This window comes from Poecilia reticulata, linkage group LG8 (genome assembly GCF_000633615.1).
Source record: "Poecilia reticulata strain Guanapo linkage group LG8, Guppy_female_1.0+MT, whole genome shotgun sequence".
Taxonomy (NCBI): domain Eukaryota; kingdom Metazoa; phylum Chordata; class Actinopteri; order Cyprinodontiformes; family Poeciliidae; genus Poecilia; species Poecilia reticulata.
The window spans coordinates 13,378,146-13,404,581 of NC_024338.1; the positions used below are offsets into that span (position 1 = coordinate 13,378,146).

The 26,436-nt window shown below is 38.6% G+C and overlaps 2 protein-coding genes across 3 annotated transcripts; one reads left to right on the forward strand and one right to left on the reverse strand.

Annotated features, from left to right (window-relative positions):
• Window positions 1–25,601, reverse strand: tbcd (tubulin folding cofactor D). Of its 2 annotated transcripts, XM_008416127.2 has the most exons (39): window positions 25,109–25,601; window positions 24,975–25,025; window positions 24,791–24,888; window positions 24,574–24,675; window positions 24,056–24,202; window positions 20,342–20,397; window positions 19,252–19,384; window positions 18,526–18,571; window positions 18,307–18,439; window positions 17,923–18,056; window positions 17,781–17,841; window positions 17,575–17,649; window positions 17,298–17,392; window positions 12,854–13,010; window positions 9,826–9,883; window positions 9,710–9,739; window positions 9,306–9,391; window positions 7,951–8,031; window positions 7,785–7,858; window positions 7,538–7,655; window positions 7,393–7,453; window positions 7,276–7,298; window positions 7,155–7,186; window positions 6,990–7,052; window positions 6,834–6,910; window positions 6,397–6,478; window positions 6,180–6,298; window positions 5,980–6,071; window positions 5,532–5,672; window positions 3,969–4,052; window positions 3,656–3,814; window positions 3,358–3,496; window positions 1,685–1,806; window positions 1,501–1,578; window positions 1,336–1,422; window positions 1,171–1,258; window positions 613–722; window positions 402–486; window positions 1–295 (listed from the first exon to the last, which is right to left on the reverse strand). In XM_008416127.2, the coding sequence occupies exons 1-39, from the start codon at window positions 25,287–25,289 to the stop codon at window positions 275–277; spliced, it is 3,579 nt and encodes a 1,192-aa protein (XP_008414349.1). In that variant the 5' UTR covers window positions 25,290–25,601; the 3' UTR covers window positions 1–274. The 2 variants fall into 2 exon arrangements, with proteins under 2 accessions (XP_008414349.1, XP_008414350.1); XM_008416128.2 differs by lacking the exons at window positions 24,056–24,202; window positions 24,574–24,675; window positions 24,791–24,888; window positions 24,975–25,025; window positions 25,109–25,601 and adding an exon at window positions 21,587–22,014.
• Window positions 13,510–17,223, forward strand: znf750 (zinc finger protein 750). The gene is made up of 3 exons (XM_008416126.2): window positions 13,510–13,684; window positions 15,029–16,294; window positions 16,386–17,223. Exons 2-3 carry the CDS (start codon window positions 15,045–15,047, stop codon window positions 16,936–16,938), a joined length of 1,803 nt encoding a protein of 600 aa, XP_008414348.1. The 5' UTR covers window positions 13,510–13,684; window positions 15,029–15,044; the 3' UTR covers window positions 16,939–17,223.
• Window positions 25,602–26,436: the final 835 nt, after the last annotated feature.

Genomic DNA, 26,436 nt, shown 5'->3' on the forward strand with positions numbered 1-26,436 from the left:
TAAGTTTAAGGTCATTTATTGTTTTACAGCTGCAGAAACAGAGAAAAAGGTTGCTGCAGGCGATACACCTGTAGCGATATTAACAAAACAACTGTGACAGATCATTTTTCTTTCATTTTTTTTTTGCATTCATGTTAAATTATTAGAACAGGCTGCAATTTTTGCTGTGCATTTCTCTGGCAGACGGACAAACTTCCTGACACAGATTCAGAAGAAAACACTAACTGCTCAGTCCTTTTTCTCTTAGAGCTCCTGCCGAATTCAACACCAGTAATCATGAAACCTGGTCAGGGTCCTGCAAATGAAAAGAGAGTTGTCAGGGTTATCTTCAAACAGACACAAAACCTAACTCCTCTCCAAATATTCAGAAGCAGATAAAGGTAATGATGTTAAATCGTTACCTTGGTTATTGGCCGGGGCCTGGGCACTCCTAGCCAATCACAAAGCTGATTCCTGCATTCCCGCACTGTGGCGAGGTCGCTCTCCCTTAAACGGATAATAAAATCGTTGATATTTTAAATAAATTCAATTTAAAGTAAATTCTCTGAAAAAAAAAAAAAAACAGATGGTTTCACAACTAATTTGATGACTTGATTACAAAATAACACGAACCACTGAGTGTCACTTAGTAAGTTTAAGACATCGTCGAGCACATCTGGATCCGCGACGTCATTGTAGGTAAGTAGCATCTCATACATCTCGCCGGATGTAGTCTTTCTTATCTGGAGTTATAATAAAAACAACATCACAAACAATAAAAAATATACACATGAATAATAATGTGAATAGTGGTTTAGAGTAATTACATCAAAGCAGAGACTATAAATGTCTAAAACATATTTTATTTAATTTCAACCAATTTCTCTATAATATTTGACTCCTAAAGAAATAGTTCTCAGTCTCAATATATTTCTATTTTTAATTTATCTAAAAAGGGACAGTATACACTATTAGAAGAATATACAAGTTAAATGTAAACGTATCCAACTTTCTAATTACAAGTTTCCATATGTGGGCCACAATCAACTACATCAAATTTGATTTGTTTAGTAAAAATAAACTCGCCATTCATTTTAGGTGGGCTGATATTTATAGTATATGAATTAGGAATGATAAACCTTCATTACAGTGTAGGAGGTCCACTGTTAGGTGTAAGTGTGCAGAACTTACTATCGGGAACGTATGGCAGAGCAGCATCAGCAGCTGGGACAAAACTTTCTTCCTCACATCTCCCTCAAACTGGATCAGTCCACAGTATCTGGAAAACAACCAACAATAAGCCTTTCTTCTGCTTTGGTGGTGCAGCTGTAAGCCTATGTGCATACGAGAACCTACACGTAAATGCAGGCACGTATCTTGGCCACATTCCTGGACTTCCTGAGCTCTTTGCAAAGACCCAAAAGATCCACACAGACCTGGTGACTTATGAAGCAAAGAGACAGAAAACTCTGGTCATCCCTGAGGTATGAAGACACAGTTCTATCATAAAAAGCCACTTACTTTTCTTGTGTGGTCAAGATTTCAAAAACGTTGTTGGCAAGCATCTGACTGAGCATCATAAGCAGGGGAACAGATACTCTTCAAGAAAAAGGGAGAACAAATTTGAAATGTTATAGATATTAATGATGAAAATAAGTGCTTCAAAGTTATACTACAGGGATGAATCTGGTTTAGTTTAATGTACCTGTCATTCTGAAGATTATTCCTAAAGATCCCCAGCAATGTTTGCGTAAACTGCGTCAGAGCATCGATGTCCTTCTGAATCCCTTTCAGGAAGGCAAACAGCGATTGGGAGGAGTGATGTGCCTGAACAAATGCAAAAGATTGCAGGAGCCTGAGCAGCAGGACAGAAGAGTAATTCACTGCAGTGGGGATGGTGGGGATTAATGTCAAAGTCAAAATGGTGTGGATAGGAAAAAAAGTTAAATCAGACCTGTAATTAATTTGACGTTATGATCTAAATAAATGATCACTATATGTATGTAGTGAAGAGTGTAGCCTTTTGCACTTGTTACATAACTCTATAAATAATGTTATGTAGGCTTCAAAGAGATTTTGTGTATGATAGAATTATCAAAGTTAACAATGGTAAAACTATTTTTTATCCCAATTTGCAGTGATTGAACTATGCCAGGTTGATTTCTGAAAAGCAAGAGTGAGGCTCGTTTTCTCTCTGGCCTGTGAGCGTACGGCCCTGCAGTGTGAGAATCGTAATCTTGGCCCATACATTGCAGCAATCTTGGCTCCGTTTTCTAAATGCTGTACAAATACATCGGTGCCTCTCGTCTCTGAGGATGTTTCCGCAGAAGTAGAAAAACTCTTAAGAGGAGGAGATAAAAACAAGAGTGGAGCTGGATGGTCTCTGAGGGAGCTTGCTTTAAAGCACCAATGGCAGATTGGTTTACCTTCATGGGCCTCGAGGTTGTTATTGCAGGCTTTAAATATACTTTCTTTATTCCATCCATAAATATTCAAAGTTAAAAATAAGCTCAAACTTTTGCAGCCTGGGCTGCTTCTGAATGTGTGGTTTTAACAGGTTAAATCGCAGTGGGAGAGGAATGAGGACTTGATCAACCCCAGTTATGAGCCCAGGCTGGACCTCCAGAGAGATGTTGCGTAAAAAAGGCTGCAGAGGAGTTTCACAGGCATGCTTTTAGGATAAACCGCAGAATAAAAGCCATGAGAAAAGTTTCTTTGTCAGCATAAAGAACCAACGTCGACTCAATCAATATTTCAAGTCCGGTATTTATGCAAAGGTTGGCTGAGGAGCGACAACAAGATTCTAAGAGCACACTAAAAGCAGGTGTTACACAGAAGACAACGGTGGACAAACGGCGCCCCCTGTTGGTCGGACAACCTGAATAATAAACAGATTGCTGCTAAATGACAAAAGCATGTGGTCGCATTTTGTGATGTGGAACTATCCAATCTAAATTCCTGCAATCAAACACAAACGTTATTTATTTGTCACACAGCATAAACTAATAAATATCTCAACCATTTTGTTTCCACATTTTGAGCAAAAACAAAACTGAAACATCAATTTATTTTTGTATGTTTACATATTTTGCTTGCTTTAGTCATCTGCTTTGTTTATGCCCTTGACATAAAAAATACTCTGGCTCCTACTAAATTCACATTATGGGTTTGATAGATGCTTGAACAGACAAAACCTTGTGTCAAAATAAAGGCAAAATGTCCCTCAGTGCTGCTAGGGGTAACGTAGAGCTCTGTGGCCACGATTGCGAAAGCCTCCAGAGTATCGCAATGAAACTAAATCTTTTCGTCCGCATCATTTATGGCCAGGTTTTTTATCTTCCGGCTGCGATTTGACAATTTTCTGCTTCTTCAACTTACTGTGGACTCGGTGATCCCTCCCACTGACACAGAGAGCCCCAGCAGGGTGTGGTACTGATACTCAGGCAATCCAAGCAGCTGTGTGATGTACTTGAAAGCCTGGGATGGGGCATTCCAGTTTAGGCTGGTTATGGTCTCCCTGGAAGAGAAACCAAACAAAATTAAAGATCGCCAGAAAGTGTCTCTAAATCAGGCCCGATGTATTTTTCCCCAAAGTAACCAAAGCCGCATAAAAAACACCACATTCGTTAACTTGTTACAAGTTATAATGCTGCAGTAATATATTTGAGCAGCTCACGCAGGAAAGATGCTCAACAGCTCCTCCTTGTGGGGTATGTGAGGTACTACAGGCTCAGTGTTGTGAAGGAGGTGCAGGAAGATGTTTCCAGCATGAGCTCTGTAGTGGTCATTCTGCTCTGCAGCCTGTTGAGCCAGGCAGCACATCATAGACTTCACCCTGCAGACAAGCCGGAGAAGATATTAAAGACGATTCAAGGAGAAATTAAGTCTCACTGTCACATTCACTTAGTGCAGAAAAAGTCGCCGCAATGAAGACAGGAAGGGCAAGGTGCACAAAAACAGGAGTTAAGCATTCTGAGGTTACTACTCACAGGTTTGGTGAGAGGATCTCTGGAGCACTGCTGGACACCATCAAGGTGATTTCCTGCAGACTTGTCATGGCTGCCTTCCTCACCCTGGGATAGAGAGAGGAGAGTTAACTCAGTAAAACCCATTTGAGGATGTGGATTCACCTTCAGCTACAATTTAACTGAGGTTTAAAAACAATGATGCAGAAAAATTAATGAACATCTTAAGATTTTTAAAATGAATATTTCTGGTGAGCATTTTTAAACAACTAAAGTAGGGAAGCAAACCAACCATTATTTTAGTAATGAGTTATTTTGAAGATTAATCAGACAAAAAAGTGGCATAAAAGTGGATTTTTAAATTTGATCACATAAACCCTTTTTATACAATTTTAGAAATACTTCAAAGGATGCAAAAAACTAATTATTGTGTTCCTTAATAAGAGGTAAAAAAAAAAAAAACATTTTAATGGCTGAAATGCAATAACGTAGCACTCCTTTAGTGAACTCTTGATCATTTGTAACAAAGTATCCATATGCATCTGCTACTGCTAAAATCAATATATGAAAAGCTGAACCCTTTCTGGTCGGCCTAACAAGAAATAAAGCTAATCTGTTGATCTACTAACAGATTACTATTACTATTATTATTATTTTATTTATTTTTAAGTTTGAACGAGATTAAACCCAAACTGTAATTCTGGGTAGAACATATTTACAGACAATATTTACAAAGGTTTTCCTTTTATCTTAAATGCAAAATGTAGAAATATTTTCCCACATTTTTGGTTTAATTAGTGCTCTGTGATTTTTCAGTAAATGCTCTTTATTACAGTAAGCATACTCCAGTTAACAATTAATCAGTTACTAAATCAGATGATAAATATTTCAATAATTGATCAATTTGATATATTATTTTGTTCCCAAGTAAAAGGCGAATTAAAATAAATTCAGATTAAAACCGCAGATGGCGGAAGAAGGTGTACTTTTCCTTTCACTATTACTGCAAGAAGGCGCCTCTGTTTTTTAAGAAAACGGAAGGAACTGTTATGTTTTATTTGGCAAGAAGTCATTTAAGATTTACTTATGAGACAAGTGGCTTTAGAGTCCCTAAGCAGACATGAGAGACATGAGATGGAAATACCAAAATACACTGGGCTCAAATTATGAAAGAGTAATATATTTCTACACATAGATAAAAACCTAACCCTGCATATGATACCAAACATTGCATTGGCAAAGCATTTTGTAATCAATGCAACTTTTAGAAGGGTGGTGCAATAAAATCTCTAATTTTAAAAAAAGAGTATTCCGTTTGAGAATGCTACAAAAAAAAAAAAAAAAGCAGGAAGAAAGAAAACAAAATAATGGAAGGAAAAAAAAAATTACTAGACAGCCTTAGAGAGACAGCCCATCCCTTTTTGCGAAGACAAGTGACAAGCCAGGTGACATTCCTGGCTAGTCCCCAAGCATGGCCTGAAGCTACATGTGAGAGAAGTATTTTTGTTTTACTTGTGTGTGAAGGGCAGAAAAAAGAAACACCGGAAGCCTCGGGCAGGAGAGCGAACCTCAGGATCCACTACTCACCAGGCTCCTATGTCCCCTCTGCTGTCTGTTGTGTAGTCGTTGATGCTGCAGAGAAGAAAGCCGAACACCTCGACCACATTCTCCGAGCAGAGGACGGAGTCAGGGGAGCCGTGGGGACAAACACCTGTCTTGTGGAAGACCCTGACAAAAGACATGACACAAATTTACAAAGTGATGCAAAAATGTAAACTTATAATCAACAAATTAAGATTAATGCAGCAAGCTAGAAAAGAAATTGACTTTGGAGGAAATATGCAAAATACAATCTGATTAATAGAAGGATATGCTGTTCTGGTCCTTCTGGTAGAGTCAGTCCATAGTTTACTTTGGCATTAGTGTTGATAGAGCTATGTGTTTCAGCAGAAAACATGAGGAACCTTCGGGTAGACAGAGGGTACCTCTGGGTCATGAACCAGAACCATCAGGCAAAATGTGTAAGAAGACTCACTGAGCCACTGATCTGACTGCGTCTCTCCTTGCCTCAGTGAAATTGCCCTCCTTCTGGCTGACGGCGCACATCTGCTCGAGCCCTCCAAATATCTGAAACAGAAAAAGAAGAACAGAGAATCGATATTTTATAGCAATTTATCGAGGCAGTGAAATATTTTTTAAAAATCCCAAATTCATATTCATACTTTAAACACTCACCTGCTTCAGTTTGCTGTGGATCATAAATTTCGGCAGACAGCCGAGAGCGCGAGCAGATCCGCAACGGGTGAGCAACTGTGGACTCATTAGTCCTTCGAGGTACTTGGATATGAGCGCATCTAAGCATGTGAACATAAACTGTTGTTATAAAAGCGGCTTCATACATTTTTTTAGTGTTTTCATTTAGGGTCCAGAGGAAAACAACAAGAAATGCCACCTTGTATTTGTGTGTCAGCCTGGTTTTCTTGGTCCTGGTAGAACTCCTCACACAAGGCAGATAAGGCTGTTACTATGGAGACCTACAGACAGGAGGAGAGAAAACTCATTGAGCTGTAGAAGGCCACACAAGTATAGTCTTTTATACATTTTATTATCACTGTACAAGATGTGAATTGTGGTTTTAATTTTTACTTTTTTAAAAGGATTCACTTCACTGTAGCCCCAAACAAATGTTCAAATCCATAGTTTTTCTTAATCTCATAGTCCTCAGTCAATTTTTGACACATTTACAAATTGAAATCACACTAACAAAACTAAGTCAATCTACAGCTATTTTTATTAAGGTAAGGCTTTAGATATGAAACCTCTAAAAATCACGAATAAATCAGAATTAATTCATGAACCCTGTACATATTGATAAATGAATCGACTTACAATAAAGTCCTCCTTTACTCCACTAGAAAAGAGATGAAGAGTCTTTAAGGTGTCGTCGATTAGCGACTGCCACGCAGCTGAAACATACCAGAAACTTTTAGCTTTGACTTCACAAAAAACTATTTTAAAACAAAAACTGTTGGTCCATTTACTTACCGATTATGGGGTCGTTCTTAAAAGGCATTTTAGACAGGGACAACTTTTCTATGAGGCTGCAAACTGTAAAAATAAAAAAGTAGCAGAAATACATATCAGGTTTAATCATTGTTTTCAAAACATCTTCTTTCAGTAATTCATTTTTCACATGTGACTTGGACGTACCTGCTGGTCTCATTAGTGCTCCACCGAAGCCCCTATGGAAAGGAAAATAATTCTATATGAAAATATTTTGCATTCTTACAACATTACAAGCAAAAAAGCTGAAAGGAGCATTTCTGCCTACCTGTATTGTTTTCTTTCATGAAGCTGAAAGTGTCAGCAAATTTCAGTCAGCTACATCGCAGTTTGACCACAATTTACACAAACAGCAAGTCTTACTAAGAACTCCTTGTTCACTCACCAAATTGTGAATGTTCTTTAGTGCATCCACACATTCTGGAGAAATTAGATCCATCACACTCCTATTATAAAAAAGAAAAACTCACTTTATTCTCTACGTTTTTAACCTTTATGACACTGAGATGTTTCATATATATCAAGTCTACCTGTTGCTCTGAACAGCCACTTTGTACAGCGCATATGTGATTTCTCCACATGCCAGAATGGCTCCATGACGACTGTGGAGATCAACACCCACTGCTGTGGTCAACAGCTGTGGCAAAACTGCGTTAAAATGAAAGAGAGCATCGTCTAAACTCACAATTTTTAAGCAAAAGTTTACAATCGGTGTTTAAAAAGCTTTTCTTGTGGCCTATTTAACTGCCAATGAACAAGTAAGGTGACATTGTTTACCTGTTGTTGCCATATAATCAGGTGCTTGAGGCGTCAGGTTGTGGAGTGCTTTTGTGGCAAGCAGTCGGATCGCGCTGTGAAACAAAATAAAGAATGTTTCCTAAAGATATTAAAAATGTAAAAGCTCATCGCAGTGATTTTAATAACAAATGGTGAAGGTTCTGACCCGTCCCAGTGGTTGATTTTCCTGGATATCAAATGTTCGATCATGGATTTGGTGTACTCTGGGAAACCAGCTATGAAGACACTTAAGATAAACAAAAACATGAAAGCCATTTTTTTACATGTCCACATGAAGTCTTAAAAAGAAGAAAACTTTATTGAACTCCTTTGTGTTCAGTATGCCTCTGTGTTCAGTCATGCCCTAAGGCTACCCTCTTTCTCTGCGGTGATGTTTTCCGTTTCATTTGTGACACAAACCTGATAAATTATGCAAAACGAGGTAAATAACAAATGTTCATATTTTTAAAGATATTAAATGTAATTGTGAAGGTGCATTGAAAAATCTTCAAAAGGTTAATTTTCTTCTTACATTCAATTGAAAAATAAAACTTGCATAGCTGTATACTCAAGCTTAACGTATGCACGCATTTATTTCTGTTAATTTGGACGATAATGTCTTACAGCTAATTCAGCGTCACAAAAAATCTGAATATTTTATTAGACCATTAAGGAATGATTGTGATGCAGAAATGATATGGCCATGTTTGGGCCTACATGATCAAAAGGAAGAGAGCTGACTTGATAGCCGCTTATATGACAGTGAGTTACACTTTCCACCAGCAGGATAAGCAGGATAAGATCATTAAGAGATCCCAGAATGCTGCATCCCAGAACATGGCGGAAAAATTGAGTGGAAGGAAAATATGCGTGGAAGAAAAAGAGACTTGATAGGATTGTGAAGCTAAACTCTTTCAAGCGTTGGGAAATCTGCAGGCTGCTGCATGACCGTGTTTCAAGAAACACCGCATACAGTTCACTCAGAACCAGAGACGCTGTATGAAGCACCTTACCTGAGCTCAAGAGGAAACAGATTGTTGCTCAGAGGTACAAAGTAATTGCATAATTTTTAGTAGGCAGAGATTTTTGGATATTTGTCATTTTAATATGTTACTATTGAAATAGTCCTGGAAAGTATAGTTTGAATTTACACCAGCTTTACAACAAAATCCTTAAAATTGACAACAATAAACACTTGAATATAGCAATCTGTGGGTAATGAGCAGATAACATTGGAGTATTATTCTTTGAATTATTGAAATTAATTTTAAATGATGCTATTGTAATTTACAATATATCCAGCTATACTGACAAGAAGTTGAAATTAAGAGAAATTTCTTGAAATGCCTCATGTCAACAAGATCTACGCTATATCAGATGGAAAATGAATAGAGAACACTATCCCTTGCGTATTTGTGAGCATCATTGTGTTACGAATATATTGGTGGGATGCTGTGTACTTGAGCAGTTTGCAATGAACATAAAAATAGCTTTGCATGAGCAGTTCAACACTGTCCTCACCTAATGTTCAGATAGCAGTTGTTGATCATTCCCACAGCAAAGTAGTCTGCTGCCGTCACAATGTCGATGCCATGAGGGAAGGTGCCCTGATGAAGAAAAGCGTAGAACATTTTCACCTTAGGATGGACTGTTTTGCAACACAAGCCAGCTACATTTAAGATGTCTACAGTCAGTGACAGAGTTCCCAATTCAAGTAATGACAAATCTAAAGAGTTCTTGCTTACGGGCTACTGGCACATTCAGTGTTTCCTGGTGCCCTGTAGCTACGCTAGAAGGCCATTTTCTTTAAAAGCTCCTCGTAATGAGGCAAGTTTGAGCATGAACTGGATATCTGCTTGCAAATAAGCGTCAAATAAGGCTAATACTGCCATAATGCTCAGGTCGTCAAAGCTTCAGTCACAAACCTGTCTGCCGACATTCTCCTGGAAGGCAGCCTGGGAGGAAAAGAGACACAAAATTAAAGTTTTCTCATTCAAGATCTTTGGAAAAGCAGCATGATGAAGTTTACTAGCGAACTTACAGACGCAGCTCTGCGGCAGTTGATGTTGCGATCAAACACAGCGGTGATCAGCAAGGCGCTGTGGAGAAATTGTTTTATGTGATAATCCAGATTTAACACACACTTTTGTAATCAGAATCAGACCATAACCGCAAAACAAACTCAGTTTCCTCAGTGCATCGGTTCAACACCAGCTGTATCATTACCCATGACTCTTGAACAGCATAAGAGGTTTTATCCCTTCACACTACATTACTTTTGAAAATCTCAGGGAATGTGTGTGAGAATGGGGGCGTGGGGTTGCTTACATATACATGATGATGACACCCTGAGAAAAATGAAAATGCAGCTGACCATGTTTACTTTCTTAGCATGTGGTTTGCCTTAAAAAAAAAAAAAAAACGCTTCTACCCAGAGGGTTTGGAAAAACAACACAGCTCTATACAATATTTAAACCTAAGGTATCGGTGAGAAGAGCATACTGAAAATCCTACAGTTGCAACAGGTCTATTCATGCATGTTGCAACTTTGCAGGAGAACACAACTGTTTGTATGTGCCCCCAAGTCACAAAGGGCCATTTTCACAAAAACACATTTTCAGGACTTGTCATCGAGTTCTGATGAATAGAGCAGGAACCAGCTTGTCCCAGCGTTTCTGCCAAACGGCGACCGAAACCTACAGCAGCAGGCGAAACCTGGCAATCTTGTGGCCCAGGGAAAGGGAGGGTGTAGTCCCAGGCGCTGATGATGATTTGCAAAGGGGTTAACTCTGACACTGCAGAGCTGGTCTGCACAGTCAGAGGCCGCAGGTCCATACTTGCAAGGCAAGAAAGCATGACATAAACCGTTACTGTTAACAAAGACTGAGTGCAGCTCAATGGGTGATGAGCTACGTCTGTGTTCTGGTTAGAGATTAGATGTGCGAATCCTGAGATAATACGTTTTTTACTTTTCTACGGTGGATCAGGAGCCTCTACTTGAATAAAAGACAGCTTTCTCAGCATCCACGGTTGAAGACAAGAAGAAACTTCTGAATACCTTTATAACTGTCTGCGCAAATATCTAAGAGAAGTAGTTTACTGGCCTTAAATAAATGCACATAAGCCTTATAAGGCCATACTAGCATTCCAAATGCTTATTTTCCATAGCAAACAGTATCCACTATTCTTTATTATTAGTATATCCTTTGTACGACTAAGTTGACATTATTTTAAGTCATACTTTCAGTTTATTACAACTTTATAAAGCATTTACAAAGTCTTTCCTGAACACATCTACAGTAAAGCCAAACCTTCCTGCCCATCATCAAATGACAATCACCTAAAATGACTGCATGACACATTGCAAATAAAAGCAGTTCTTCTACCCTCCAGCTTTATTTAATATGCATTTAGCAAAGTACCCAATGAACTGGAGCCGGATAAGTAGAGGTACCAACGTGTCACAGAAAAACTGGTTTGAGGCAGTAAATTGCAGCTTACAGGCAAACTGTGAAGTTTCTATGCAAATCTCACTGATAAGGTCTTTCACAACCCAAAAAAGTAGTATTTACTGATATTCTTTTTCTTTCTAGTAGAGGATTTTACAACTCCGCTGCACTTTTCAGCCTTTTTGCCTAAAAAAAACTTAAATACAGACAACTGCAAGAACAAACTGCAAAACAATCATGTCTGAGTAAATATGTAGAAACATAATCATAGAATGTCAACCAACCTTTACATTTTTACCAGAAACTCTTTGCTCTTCCATCCTTCTAAGCTGGCTAGTTGGACATTATGTATCAGACAAATTGAATGTTTAGTTTACTTGTTGGAGTGACTTTTCAAAAATAATATGCTGCTTTTGCCAAAAAAATCATTACCGTGACAATGGTCATTGCTGATTGGTGATTGGTTTCTGCACAAGTTCTGACTCCCTGATGTTGTAAGAGAAGTGCAAATTTGGTCATGTAAAATGTCCTACCCCGGCAAGTCATTACAGCACCAGCCCACAGTCTGCTTCTGACTGGTTGATCAAGACCTCATAATAAGGCCTCTCTAGAAAGCTACCACTTCAAAGAAGTTTCGACCCAATCCTGAGGCTTGATCAATTTCCATTAATGACTGTTGTGATGAATGTTTGCCTTGTAATGCATGCTATGCTAGCTTAACTATTTTTGAGTTGGTCTCTGCATGTCCCAATCTCTGATTTTTATCTTCTGCACATGTGTAAAACTTCAGCAAGTTTTCATATGCGCATTCCCTGCTTCCGAATCTAAAGTAAAAAGATGCCAAAAAGAGAAGCTAGTGCCGCTGGTCCATCTTAAATGTGACCTCCCTGGTTTCCTAAGAAGCTGTTTGTTCCCAAAGAGACATAGCCGTTATTGGTAATAGCAGTAGTGTTCTCTAGAGAAACCACCATGGTTCCAAAAAGAGATGTGAACAAGGTTTGGACAAAAAAAAAAAACAGAAATGCTTTCATTATTACTGGTGGTTCTGGTGACAAAACGTTAACTTTGTCACACGTTACTGATAACTTTTAGGGATTCAATCAGTTTAAGGATGAAGATTTTGTTTTTTAAATAACTCTTCCTCAATTAAAAGTGTCTATTTCACAGGCAGAACTTTTACAGTAGTTACGTCAGGTTTAAGACCAATAGTTTTAGGTTGTCAATACAGAGTGGATGAGAATTGTGTAGCATTAATTGTTACTTTACATCTTTGTAAGTGTAGAAGGTAACTCAAAAAAAGTAGGAATAACGTTTAAAATAAAAGTTGTTGTCTTGACAAATTATGACCTAGTTTTTGATATTATTTAGGCTGACTGGTTCCAAGTCATTTAAAGTGTCTCTACTACAGCTAGAATTAGATTATCAACATAATAATCTAATGCTGAGAGATTCTTTATGTTCTTTATGCAGTGTTATCGCCCCATCAGCAGGCAGGAGCCATTAACCTTCACACAGTCATTGTTTTTTGGACCATCTTACAACCAAAAGACAAAATAAAAATTATTTCAGGTGATGTTTATGTATTTTTGTTTCGGGAGGATTAATAGTAACAGGTGTTACCTTGCAATCTGGGTGACAAATGGCTGGAGTTCCTTCGGGTCATAAGCTCTGGAAAAAGACCAGCAGACATAGCAGGCAGCGTCACGCACGTTGGAACCGACACTGCAGGCTCCCCTCTTCTCATCGTAGGTCAGTGCTTTCATTATAAGTGGCACGACTGAAATATACAACAACAAAGATGAATATCTCAAGATAGAAATCGGATAATAAAAGCTTCATAAAAACAGGAATTCAGTTTTCTTTATCCAACTTCACATGTTGTGTTCAAAACACTGAGTAATTATGAGGAATATTATTCAAATTTCTTAGAGAGGAACAACTAGCAAATTCTGTTTTTTTAAGCTCATATTTCATGTAAACTAATCCTGCAACACCACACAGAAGAACCACACAGTAAATGCAAATCACTTGCAGGTCCTGTCAGATTCTACTGAACTTCACTTTAAAAAATCTATGTGGAGTCAGTGTGGAATAAAGTTTGTTTGACTATTTTAACAAAAGCTAGATAAGGATAGAAAAAGAGTTATATCTCCAACTCAACATTTAAATCATTGCTTGAGGCCTGACTAATATCAGGTGCATCACTGTTGCCCGAGGGCCCTGCTGTTTGGGCTGAAGCACCACCCACTAGAGAGAAAACACCTTACAAAGACGAACTCAGCACACAGCTACGATCACACTTCCCATCACACTCGTCCAACAAATGGTTCTAAACTCTGAGCTGATAAAACGAGCGCTTTAAACCAGATACTGACATTTGCTGTGAACTGTGGATCTCCTCTACGCGGGCTTCACATACGGGAACAGACGTTGCTGCTTCAATCAGAAAAGGTAATTTTTGTCCAATTTGTGTCTTTTTATTTAACATGAAAGTAGCAAAACAATTACCTCTTTTAACAAACAACTGACAAAGTTTGACTATGTCGCCACACAATTTTAGTTGGGCTGTAGTAGCAGTGATATGTACAAGGTGTGCACCTGTTACAAACAGATCCTATCTAACCTCTGTTCAGACTGCTGCTATTGGCGATACGTAACTGATGTATGCATGCCTTTGTGTTAGGCTTAAGTTGATAATGAACAAAGAACTACAGAATTTAAAATGTGTTGCTTTTTTTTTAAAATAACTTCTCTTCATGTTTCCTGGTTGTCATCTTCAGTTAAATATAAGACATAATTTAAATTTGCTGCATATTCACAAGACGAACGGCTTAAAATGGTATTTTAAAGTGAATTCATGTTCCTTAGAAAGGGAGTGTCCTCGCATGCTACTTTAGCCGAAACTTGAGTGACAACTTCTTGCGACAGTGCACGACAAGCCGGTTTCTCAAAGCACACCCAGCAGCCCTAAACTAACATCTTTAGGTGATGTTTAATTCAAGAGAGAACACGCAAATCTTTCAGACAGAAACCGTATTGAGACGTTGTTTTATATATACTAAAAGGATTTCAGTTATTAGATTACAGCGCTCTGACAATGAGCAAAGATGAATCTCACTGCAATCTTCATTGGCAGTGAGCTTATCGAGTGATGAATGCATCCCGCAGGTGTAGTCATGGGAAGCAGGTTGGTAAGCAGGTTGACTTGTAGTTCCCACGCTGACAGCACACAGTTTTGGTGTAAGAGAAAGCAAGTCTCTGCATGCCCTCCAGGTCTGCGAAACTTAAAAGAATGAACCGTCTGTCTGGTGATTTAGCAGCCCGCTAACTTTATAGGGAGATGATTAGAGAATTATAGAAACGGTACTGATGCGTGAGCAGGCAGCGTTAGCTGGCACGTGTCGGCTGATGTCAACAACCCAACGCTAAAACCAAGCATGGACCGGGATATATGCAAAAATGTGGTGACAGATTTGCATAAAGCAGACAGGTTTTCAAATTTAAATATTTCTCTGTTTAGTAGCCATTCCACTGAAAAGGAACAAATGTAGCCTGAGGCTGTGGTGTTTTGTGCACCAGGAGATTTTTCTAGCCATGCAACTAAAACAACGCATAGCTAAAACTTCAAATGACAAAAGGTCTTTCTCTGAACCAGTCTAACAACCCATCACTTGGGGCACAACTAACAATGACTTCAGTGAAAACAAATAGATTTTAAGTTACATTCACTAATTCAACATTCAGTTTTCTGCAGCATTACTACTTCACCTAGAATATATTATATTCTTCTTTCAGGATAGTCAGCGTCAGGATGGAAACGGATCAGGAGCGAAAGCCAAAAAGGCCTCACTACATCCCTCGTCCACCAGGCAAACCTTTTAAGTACCAATGTTTCCAGTGTCCTTTCACCTGTAATGAAAAGTCTCATCTCTTCAATCATATGAAATACAATTTGTGTCAAAATTCAATCTCCTTGGTGTCTCAAAAAAATGGACAAGCACCCCGACAATCGAAGGCTGTGGCAAAGGCAGTCTCTGTCAAACCTAAGGATTGTACAAATGTCCCTCCAGAAGTCCAAAGCCTTAGTTCTGAGAAACAAGGAGTGGAAGAGAAGAAAGACGAGAGCAGAGATGACACAGAAGAGTTAGATGTTGGGTGTGACAGTCCAGTGAGCAACGACAACCAGAGTGTGGCAAAACCAAATACACTCACAGACAGAGAACTCACAGAGAGCGATGAGGCCAAGGCTCTGCCTCGCCCATCTGCTTTCTCCCCTGTCACTCCCAACCGTGACGGTGCCGAGGCCTTGGTTGCAACTGTGCAGCGAAGAGAGGATTCGCCAACCTCTAACATCAGCCATCCAAGCAGCCCGTGGGCCAGAACTCTTCCTTTCAAATCTTTCACCCCTCTCATGGTTCCCGAATACCCTCCATACCTCATGCCTGAACGACCCCTGTATCCGCCATACTATCTATCCAGACACATTCCTGTAAATGATCCAAACGTCCCGTCCTTCCAACCAGAGTTTATAGATACCCAAAGATCTCTGGTGCAACCACCCATTGCCCCACCTCATGGAACCCCATTCCCCACTTATCCTTACAGATACTGCCACACTCTTCACTCAGGTCCTCCTCTGCCTTACACCCTTTACAGACCCCATGAGCTTTCCATTCCAATTACCGGACACAGATATTTTTCTTTGGATGGCTACGGTCAAGGCTTTGGCCAGAAGGACTATGACTTGTATATGTATTCACATTCCAGTCACAACAGCTCTCACAGCTCCGCCCAAGGGGAGAGTCACCAAAGTGGAGACAAAACAACCAGGCTGAGTCCTAAAGAGGGCTGCTCAGCCTTAGGGTCACCTGACAGACCCAGTCAAGCAAACATTGTCCTGAGAGACTCAGAGTCTTCCCAGTGCATGACCACTGGCGAGTCGGAGACCTCCCTCCAGCTTGGACACGCATCTAAAGTTGTGGAACCGGTCACAAAAGATTCAAGACAAGAAGAGTCGGCAGAAACCTTGCTTCAGTTAGGAAGCCATCGCTTAGATGGAGGGTAAGAAAAAGTTCTGGTTGTTTACCCTTTTCCTTATCAAGTGATATGGTCCTGTTACTGATCTCTAATATTTTTGAAATGTCCTTTTTAGGTCGAATGGAAGCGGTCTACATGTCTCCTTTTCTGATAAGAACCATCAAGAAGAATCAGACAATGTAGTTCCTCTAAACCTGTCAAAAAGAGACCAGAACCATGAGGAGAAATCTGAACAGAGGACGATGGGTTGTGATTCAGATAACGTGAACGGCACAGAGCTCCCTCTGAATCTCAGCCTCCGAGCTTCTCACAGCAGCCCAAGCTACAGCTCTGCTCCAAGCCCTTCAGAGGACCTTCCACCTACAGTGGACCAAGATCTGGACGAAGAACCGTGTGACCAGAGGCAGAGTGCAGCTCTGGCTCTCTGCCAACTTGCCACTGCAAGCTCTGTAGCCTCTTCAGGTGATTTTCACATTAAAGTCCAGTCCTGCGAAGACTCAATAGACTCCACGACTCCCGACTCTCCAAAAAATACCAAATCGACTAAAAGAGCTAAAGAGAGTGGCTTGAAAAGACGTAACAATAGCCAGAGTGAGAGCAAATCTCATAAACTGAGCAAGAAAACAAAAGAAACAGGCCCAACTCTGAGGAGGAGGACCCGCTCCTAACAACTGGACTCTGATTGTTGCAGAAAAGATACAAAGAGATTATATCTCTAATCTGCAGACTGAAAAGATTGCTACAAGACTGGAAAAAAGAAAACCAAAATGACTTGTTTAATCTACAGGCGTGCTGTTACAGGTATCAGGATACAGTCAGTATCTGGTGCTTGCTTACCTTTGATTTACAAGGGTAAAACGGGGACACATTATTTACACCCTGTCATCTTTATATAAATATCAGCAAAAAATACAAATGTAAAATGTGTTATCAATGTAAATACCAGGAAAAAATTTAAAATAAGAAATAAAAATATGACTTATTAAATTATTTGTCCATTTATTGAAGTCGACTTGAGCGTACATACCATCAGTCAGTCTTGATGGAAGCAGCAGACCTCTCCTTCCTAGCTCTGCCAGTGCGAGGCAGCCTCCATGCCAGGCATTATCAGTTTCTTGAAAACTACAGAAAACAACCTTCCAGTTAAAAGAAAAGAACACTGTAGAATCTAAAATTGAATGTAAACCTTTCCCAGGACCTTTAACTTGTTCGATAAATAAGAAAGCAGCAGCAAAATTAAAACTATAAAAATTGGGAAAGTGTAATTCATGGAGGGAGCCAATCTGCCCAAAGCATAAACCAACCTGAAGCAGTCCAAAACTGATCCGACCACATCATCTGCCAGCTCCTTCGGAAGCCTCCCAGTCACCCTCCCAATGCTGTAAAAAATCAAATAAATTTTAACCACACACAATGACTTGTTTCTGCATAAAGAATGCCAAAGACAAGTAACAACAGGAGGCCTTTTTAAATCCATCATTGCTGGGTGCCGTATAAAAACACTGTTTACCCCTTTGCTGCAGACCAGCGCACAACTGTTTCCTTATCTTTCAGGCCAACCAGCAGGTGCTCTGAAAGAAGACAAAGAGGCCACAAAATGTTTCTTAAGCAGCAGTATTTCACCAAAAAACTGAGTGCAGGTGATGACCTACCAATCACAGTTTCCACCTCCTCAGGAATGTCATAGTCCTCTTCCTGTTCCTGAGTCTCCGTCTCAGAAATGACAGCAGCAGCGGTGTGAGACACAGAAAGGTTAGCAGCTAGTGAGCGACTGCCTCTCTCGTACCTGGAAATACACACAAACCTACTTTAAAACACACAAGTTTTGCAGCCTTTACTAGCAGAAGAAGACAAAAATGTTTCGCTAGAATCTAGTTGGGGGGAAAAAAATGTACAAATACCTAAACTGAACATATGAATCAGTTTATCTGACTATAAAAACCTTCACTCAATTATTTTAGTTCCAAGAAAGTGAAATCCTAGGCAATCATACAATAAACCTGTGAAAACTGGAGTAAACTAGAATAATATCTGACCTCCAAGCAGCCAAACGTGGCTTCAGGAATGTAAGGCCGAGCCTCTGAATTAGCTTGATGTGAATCTTTCGCAGCATGGCCTCGCTGCTCTCTGACAGACGTTTCTGCTCCAGATTACGCAGAACTATAGGAGCTGGAATATCAGAGGCAACAGGGAATTATCACAACATCAGAATTTTCTCACTGTCCAAGCGAGCTTTAGTGGGAAATGGAGCCTACCATACTGGAGAAAGTCATCTCGTTTTCCATGTTTAAAAAGTTTTGCCTATAAGACATTGAAATAGAAAAAAAAAATCGAATAAAATGAATAGTTTTAGACCACATAATTATATTTCATTTAAATAACAATCCTTTACATTTTTAGTCTAACTACTGCATAATATTGTAATTTGCTAAAATCTTAGTCATTTAGAGCTCTTTGCAAAAGAGTTTCATTAGAACTTGTATGGATTCTGGTGACAGAGAACACTTAGCCAATTTCAAAAGCCTTAAAGCAAAACAATTCTGAACACGTTGTGAAGATGTATGTTCCAATGAATAAAATGTTTCCTTTGTATGGGTCCAAAAAATTCTTATTACACACTGAAACTTTTTTTTAAAAATAATTTATAAACAATGAGACATCTTCAGTGAGGTCATGTGTGAGGCATTATGCTCAAAAACTGAATGTAGACCCATTACCTCAGCATGGCTGTCATTTGTTGAGAAACCGTTTAGCCTAAAGCTGCAGATTAAACTCTCCCAAGTTACTTGAAGCAACAGATCCCACACAGGCAGCAGGTGCATTACACACCTGCTACAACCACACTAACTATTGTGTAAAGCATACCAATCGTGTCAGCTCTTGTAAATTACAGGTTGAATAAATCTGAGCACGTACACTCCGTCCTCAAATCCCCACCCCTCACACGGACATGAACTCTGAATCACAGGCGCAGACTTTACCAAGGACTGCAGGACACCGTCCAGCTTCCTGATTTCTATCATTGAGTCGCCACTGCTCTGAGATATAGAGGTGAGACTCCAGTCCAGAAAGCACCCGAGATGTTTCTGTTTCACGTCGGGGCGTGTCATAAACCTGTAGGGCCGCGTAGAATCCGACAAAAGAAATATTAGAGGTTTTATGAGGATAAACACAGGTCAACATGGCAAACATATTCCAAGAGCAACATTGCCCTCTAGTGACGATGAAGAAGGTTATTTTCATCACTTAATGATCATTAACATAAAATTAGATTTTTGAACAATTCAGATGCAACTGTGATGATTCTAAGCATTAAAGAAAAACCAAAAATAGGTCAGTTACGCTACTCAATTTTCAGGTTAGTGGAATACCAAGTTTTTCTCTTAAAAAAATTAGCCAAGGACATTTTTTTTAATTATTATTTTTTTTATGTATAGGTCATTTTATTTATATAGCACATTTTCAGCAACAAGGCAGTACAAAGTGCTTGCTATGTAGCTGTAAGTAGCTTCAAACATGATAATATTTCAAATTTCAGCATATGATAAATTATGTCCTGATTTAGTATGGGCTAGTATGTGAGATATGAGGAAAGATACAATGGTTACACTACAATGCTATGCTACATTGTTATAAAAACAAAACTTATTTTATTCTAAAAGAAAAAAATACCACTGCAACTTCTGCTTAAATAAATAGGTTATACCTTTTTACTATAGTTTTATTTATTAGCATTTTTATAGCCATTTTAACTAAAAAAATGCATTCTTGTATTTCGGAAATTATTTTATGTTTGTTTAAACATTTTTAAACAATTGTTAGCCTAAATGTAATTAAAAATATTTAATATACTTTTCATATTCATTCAACTGTATCATGTCTTATTTACACTTATGTTGATAGTGCTATAATACTGGTTATTATAAGCCAATAATGGTGACTTATACTGGAAGTTAATTGAGAGTCAGTTAAAACACCAGAGCATTTCAAACTGCAATTTCATTTAAATTTAACTTGAAAACAACAGTAAAAACAGGCAAAAAGCAAAAAAAATAAATAAATTACACTTACTTTGAAACAAGAACTGGAGCAGCATCTCTAGGACTGCCCATGGCAAATAGATACGTCTATAAAACCAAACAAGCACAAAAGAAACTTTAAAGAAGTACATGAAAAATTCTTTCTTAAAAAAGAATTTAAATAATTAAAAAATATTAGCAAATGTCTTGTTTAAATGTATTCAATTTGTATATTAGCAATAAATAATGATGTTTTGCTGAAAAAAAAAAACACACTGAGAACAATAATTTCCCTGACAGAATAATTAATAAAACTTAAGCACCTCTAGACAGCTGATGGTGCCACTTCTCCACTGAATGTCTATAACAGACCTCAGCACAGGAAAAGCCCAGACAATACCACAACAGTTCTTGGACTGATTATATACAGTATCATAAAATAGGTCTTCAGGTCATAAGGTTACATACTTATACCATGTGGCATATATGGTACAGTTTCTTTTTTTTCTGTTTGGATCATTACAAAGACACGGAGGAAAATATAATACTAAATGGATCTCAAGTTGCTTTTTTCTGCAAAATCTTTGAAATACGCACACATAAAAATGAGGAGGCCATTTATATTAACAAATAAATGCCCAAACAATTCAAAACATTTATATTTTTGAATCTGCATTATTAAGAAAGATTTCTATTAAGCTTTGTCTTGTGCCCAGAGTACTTGTTGAATTCCCCAGTACAAGTTTAAGTGGACAACAAATCTAGCTAGCAAGGATTTATTAGCAGTAAGTTAGCAGTAGCCTCAACCGCCTCAAGTCCAGCAGCTAATGAGATTGGAGCAGAACATAATGAAGAGGTCTGCGTCCGACTCAAACTTTTGCCTGACAGAAAAGTCTGACGAAAAAAATAAAGTATGCGAAAGTAAATAACCCTGCCGCGAGAAAATGTAAGACGTGTAATTAACGCATATAAGGCCAAGTTATTATTTCTATGCCCAGTACCATAAAGTGATTTCTGTTTAGAAATCGGTGTTTTGTCATTCTTAATTGTTTCTGAAGACTTTGAGCTGTGTTGGAGATTCAACGATACTGCCTAGCTTTTTTCTCCTCCCCTCGGAGCTCGAGGCTTTAGTTAACGGACAGCCTTCATAACGTGCACTACGTTTAATGTCCTTCTGCTACAAAATATTCCAATTGAAAGAAAATGGTGAGTAACTAGTTGTGTTTCGTGTTACATTGTTGAATTTTAATCAAACAGCATTGCTCCAAAATAACTGCTTAGGAACTTATTTACTTACATCACACGAGAGGGAATTCAAGTCTACTTCCAAAACACGGTGGCTGCTAATGAGATTGGTGCGTTTGATTAAATGGACTGGAACATTCTACACAGGTGGCGTACATTCATAATAAAACGCCGCTCGCATTGAGACGATACGAACAATAAATCGAAAGGAGCGGGGCACGAGGAACTCGGCGAAGCAGTTGGAGAGCAGCTGGTCGAGAATCGACGGTGACTTCCACGACTACTTTCTGCTACCAGCAATCAGAATCATCCTTCTCGGTAGCTACACGCAAAACTTGTGATAAGTCGCCTGAGACTGCTGGATACCAGCTGGAAAACCCAAATCATACAGCCGTTAGCGGCCGGCACGGAACCGTTGACTGCTAACTGTCTCACCTCCCTCTGCAGGAAAAAGGCTACTGAAAGATAACTTATCGGCACTCAAAATAAGCTGTTACGGAGCTGAGAACTCGGTTAGTGCAATAAGAGGAGGCAAGGCTCTGACTTGAGCGCTATGAAAGATGTGAAAGCTAGGCGTGCACCATTGCAGTTTTCTGGCCGATTTCCAATCACCGATCTTTAAAAATCTTGACCTGCCGATTCCGATTTTGGCCAATATCGATTTTTCCTTTTTTTCTTCTTCTTTTTTATAACCAACTCTATGTTACAAGGTCACAATTAACTTTCAATGTTCCAATCTTATTTTATTGAAAAACATCCCCTTGAACAATAGCTTTGAAACAATATAAACTTAGAAGTTACAACAGTCTTCTTTCATATGATCAGATCCCTGATTAAATCTAGCTAGGAGGAAGCCTGTAAACAGCTCTTTTAGGCCTTTTTGGGAACTGTTAAAATAAGACAAGAAAATTCACGAGATCCTTTAGTAGTAACCAGAAAGCTATCTTTCTGAGAAGCTCTCAGATAGATAGCTTCTTTCTGAGAGCAAAGAAGCTATCTTTGCTCTCAGATAGCTTCTTTATCTAGGATTAGCAATGAGTATGATACATCTCTCCTTAGTGAAGGTCAAATTGAACTTGATGAAATATATAAACAGAAGGCTCGAGGTGCGTTTGTCAGGTCTACAGCGAGGAGGTTGGAGGAAGGGGAGCAATGCTCTTTTTTTAGTTTAGAAAAGTCTAAACGTCATAATACTTTAGATACACTTAAAGTCAATGACAAGATTGTATCAGACCATAAAACCTTTCGATCATTTTGTTCCAATTTGTACAACAATCTCTATTCCTCTAAATACTCAGATGAGAAAGGTTTTTTTACTGATTGACTCCATTAAACATTGCAAAGTTATATCTGAGGCTGAAAGCAAAATGTGTGATGCTAACCTTACTCTATCTAGAGCAAGAGTGTCTAAAGTCGGTCCTCGAGGGCCGGCATCCTGCATGTTTTAGTTCTCTCCCTAGTGGTTGTAACAACCTCCTCAGCAAGTCAGTGTTCCTCTTAGGCCTTCTAATGAGCCATCATTTGATGCAGGTGTGTAAAACCAGGGAGAGAACTAAAACATGCAGGATGCCGGACCTCGAGGACCAACTTTGGACACCCCTGCTCTAGAGGAAGTAGAAGAGGCTATTTTAAGTCTTAAAAATAACAAATCGACTGGCAGTGATGGGCTGTCAAGTGAGCTTTATAAGAAATTTGTAATAGATCTTAGTCCCTTTAATCTTAACACTCTTTCAGAAAGTATTGGTTATGGAGAATTCCCCCCTACTTTTAACACAAGGCCTTATTACTCTGATCCCGAAGGCTGGCAAAGACAAATTACTCATGACAACCGGAGACCTATTTGTTTACTGAACAATGATTATAAAGTTTTTGATATTATTATGGCCAGAAGAATTAAACAGACCCATGGTTGTATTATTGATGAATCTCAGTCAGACGTCATGTCCCACAGACACATCAAAAACAACTTAAGGCCTGTGCTGGATCTACTAGACTATTCAGAACTAATAAATAATAATAGCTTTTTGTTTTTAGACTTTTGACGCTTTAGAGCAGGGGTGCCCAAACTTTTTGAGGCCAAGATCTACTTTTTCTGTCACCAATCGGCTGAGATCTACCTCATAACACAAAGATATAAAAATTGTAAATGAAACTTTATTGACTTATTTTGTATGCAAATATCCATCAGTTATAGCAGAAATATTAAAGTGATAGAAAACCCAATGCAGTTTTTTCCTTAGTGAGATTCCTACACTGGGAGGAGGTTACTGGTTTCAGAAGCTGGTTGCAAACCTGAGACCAGCAGGCATTAATCGGTTATTGTAGATCTGAACTTTGGTTTGATGACCTCAATATTTTTGTCCATATCAATTATGGTGGCCATGTAGATTACTAATGCCACAATTAGTCAGAATTACACACACAGGTTCAAATATGTAGCTCCTCTAAATGAATGGGTTTTTGGTATATTATTGTGTGTTTGAGACCATGTAGACATGTGTTCATGTCTTACATCACTTACCTTTGCAACAGCCAAAATACGCTCCATGACGGGCTCTTTAACTCTAACGCCCTCTGATTCTAGATGACCATCCAGACGATAAAGGTCAAACGGGATCAGGCAGGTCATGGACAGCCAGAGCAACAACATGTAGCGCGTTTCCCAAGTCTGAAACGTGAAACAAATAGATCTTACTAAATCACTGTAGAAAGCATATAGTTTGCACACAACTATAACCAGCCACAACCAAAACTGCTGCACAATAGCACTAAATCGGTAAATTTTGTTTCTGCAGCACCTTACACAGATGTATAGATCACAAAGTGCTTCACACAGGCAAAACAAAACAATATCATAATTATTAAACTGCAGTTTTTTTATGTGAACCTAAGATTAAATGGCCATGGATATAATACTGTGACACTAACATAATTTAAATCCACTATTGTYGTAAGTCATATTTTTAAAAGTATTTTGATGTTATTGCTATAGTCAGAATGGCAGAATGAATATCTATCTAATATTTTGACAGTGTTTACCTTTAAGTCTGTAGGATCCTGTCTGGATATCATCTCCAGAACTGGATGAACATCAGACACCTCATGAGGAAGAAGTTGCATGAAGACTTTATAGCCTCTCACCTAACGAGAAGAMACAATTATATAAACCAACTAAAGGACTAAGTTATGTGTTAGAGAAATGTATGAAACATATGTGAGTTRCAGGTTGGGTCACTCACATAACATTTTAACTGACCTTACAAATGACATAAAGGAACTGGAAGCTCAGATGAACCAATGAAGGGGGTGAATTTTCATTCCTTATGAAGTTCAGCAGCATATTCGTTACCCATTCTAATAACAGCACACAAAAAATTAAGTGAATAGACTTTTCATTTTGTCTGCAAAAAGTAGTATTTATAGTTATGTCTGCAGTGTACCTAGATGAGGATCTAGCAGATGAGGYTGGTCCTGGTATCTGTCCATTATTACTGTTGGCATAAMAAATACAGACTGTTAAGGACTGAGGTTCAAATYCAACGTGATTTAAGTGCTTTATTGTGGTTTGGCGCACCTCTGAACTTCTGAACTGCAAACTCCCCTGCTCGATCGTCTTCGTGGATCTCTGGAAGACTACCGATGTATGTYCTTGTTTCACTGCTCTCACTGAAGCCACCCAAAACACATGTTTTAATAATAGCATCTACCTCTTCCTCCCCTCCTGGGTAACCGTTTTCTGCTTCCGATAAGTCCATACTGCTGGTGTTTTTTTTTATTTACAGAAAGCCTCTGTAGGAGGCTATTCTTTTRCTAAGTTTTACAATACTTAGCTAGCTAATATTAGCATCTCACCCTAGCAAAACAACTGGTAAAAGCTACGAGGCAACAGAATTAGTAAGAAAAACACGTTTAAGAATAAAATACYATATTTTGTGTTGGTACAGAAAGAGCGTAAAGTAATTCTACTTGCAAAAAACGAGTGTAAAATCTTAACTGCTGKGATGCTGGCGCATAATAGAGCAGTRGTGACGTTCCCCACCCCTGCACGTTGATGTGCCAATCGCTATTGAGTCGACCGGATTTGCACACTCTTTGAAATGAACGATGAGAGCCGTGTTTTGCTAGTTTACAATGTTTTCCTGTGCTTATATTTTACCCTTTCGCACTTTTTTGTATATTAAACCTATAGAAATATCCTCAAGTTTTCAAATGGTTTTTAATTATATATCCACTGTTAAAAAACGGAGAGCCCTCAATTTATCATATAAGTTCTCCTATGGTGTGCTTCCTAAAAACCCATATGTAGCTGCTAGGAGAACTGAGATAGTATTAAATTAATGATTATAAACAGTCAGTTTTTTCTTAGTTTTTTAGAACTATATATTTATTAACATATTATTTGCTTTTTATTTGTATTTTAGACACTGTGTTTTTCCTATTACAGTACAGCACAAAAAATACAAAAAGTCAAACCCATGTCAAACCAAAAACTTATTCCTGTGAACAATGCGAACAATCCTCATATGTGTGTTCGCACATATGCTAATTCAACTTCCAAACMCGACTCGTTTGTAAGAGGTAGAGGTCTTAGTGAATAAAAAGCCATTTTGAAAGAGTTGTTACTGAACTGAATCAAATGATCCGAATCCTAAGCAAGAGTCTGAATTCCCCTCACTGGACGTGCTTCGAAACACCACGCCTTGCTACGGCGAGTGATTGGATTCAAAAAACACWAAATGCAGCAGGGCCGAGCTCAGAGCTTGCCGTTTGTCAAAGGTTGGCTACTACATGTATTTCTGACACAATGCCAAGAAGAATGTTAAAGAATTTTATTAACCCACAAAAGCACGTACTCATTCCTGGCTTCTTTATGGTGATAAAGACATTTTATTTTGATTTTAA

What these genes read in the sequence shown, in the direction of transcription:
- znf750 (XM_008416126.2), top strand. Translation starts at nt 15,045, where the DNA reads ATGGAAACGGATCAGGAGCGAAAGCCAAAAAGGCCTCACTACATCCCT. An exon ending in AGCCATCGCTTAGATGGAGG is followed by an intron (nt 16,295 to 16,385) that starts GTAAGAAAAAGT and finishes TGTCCTTTTTAG; the next exon opens with GTCGAATGGAAGCGGTCTAC.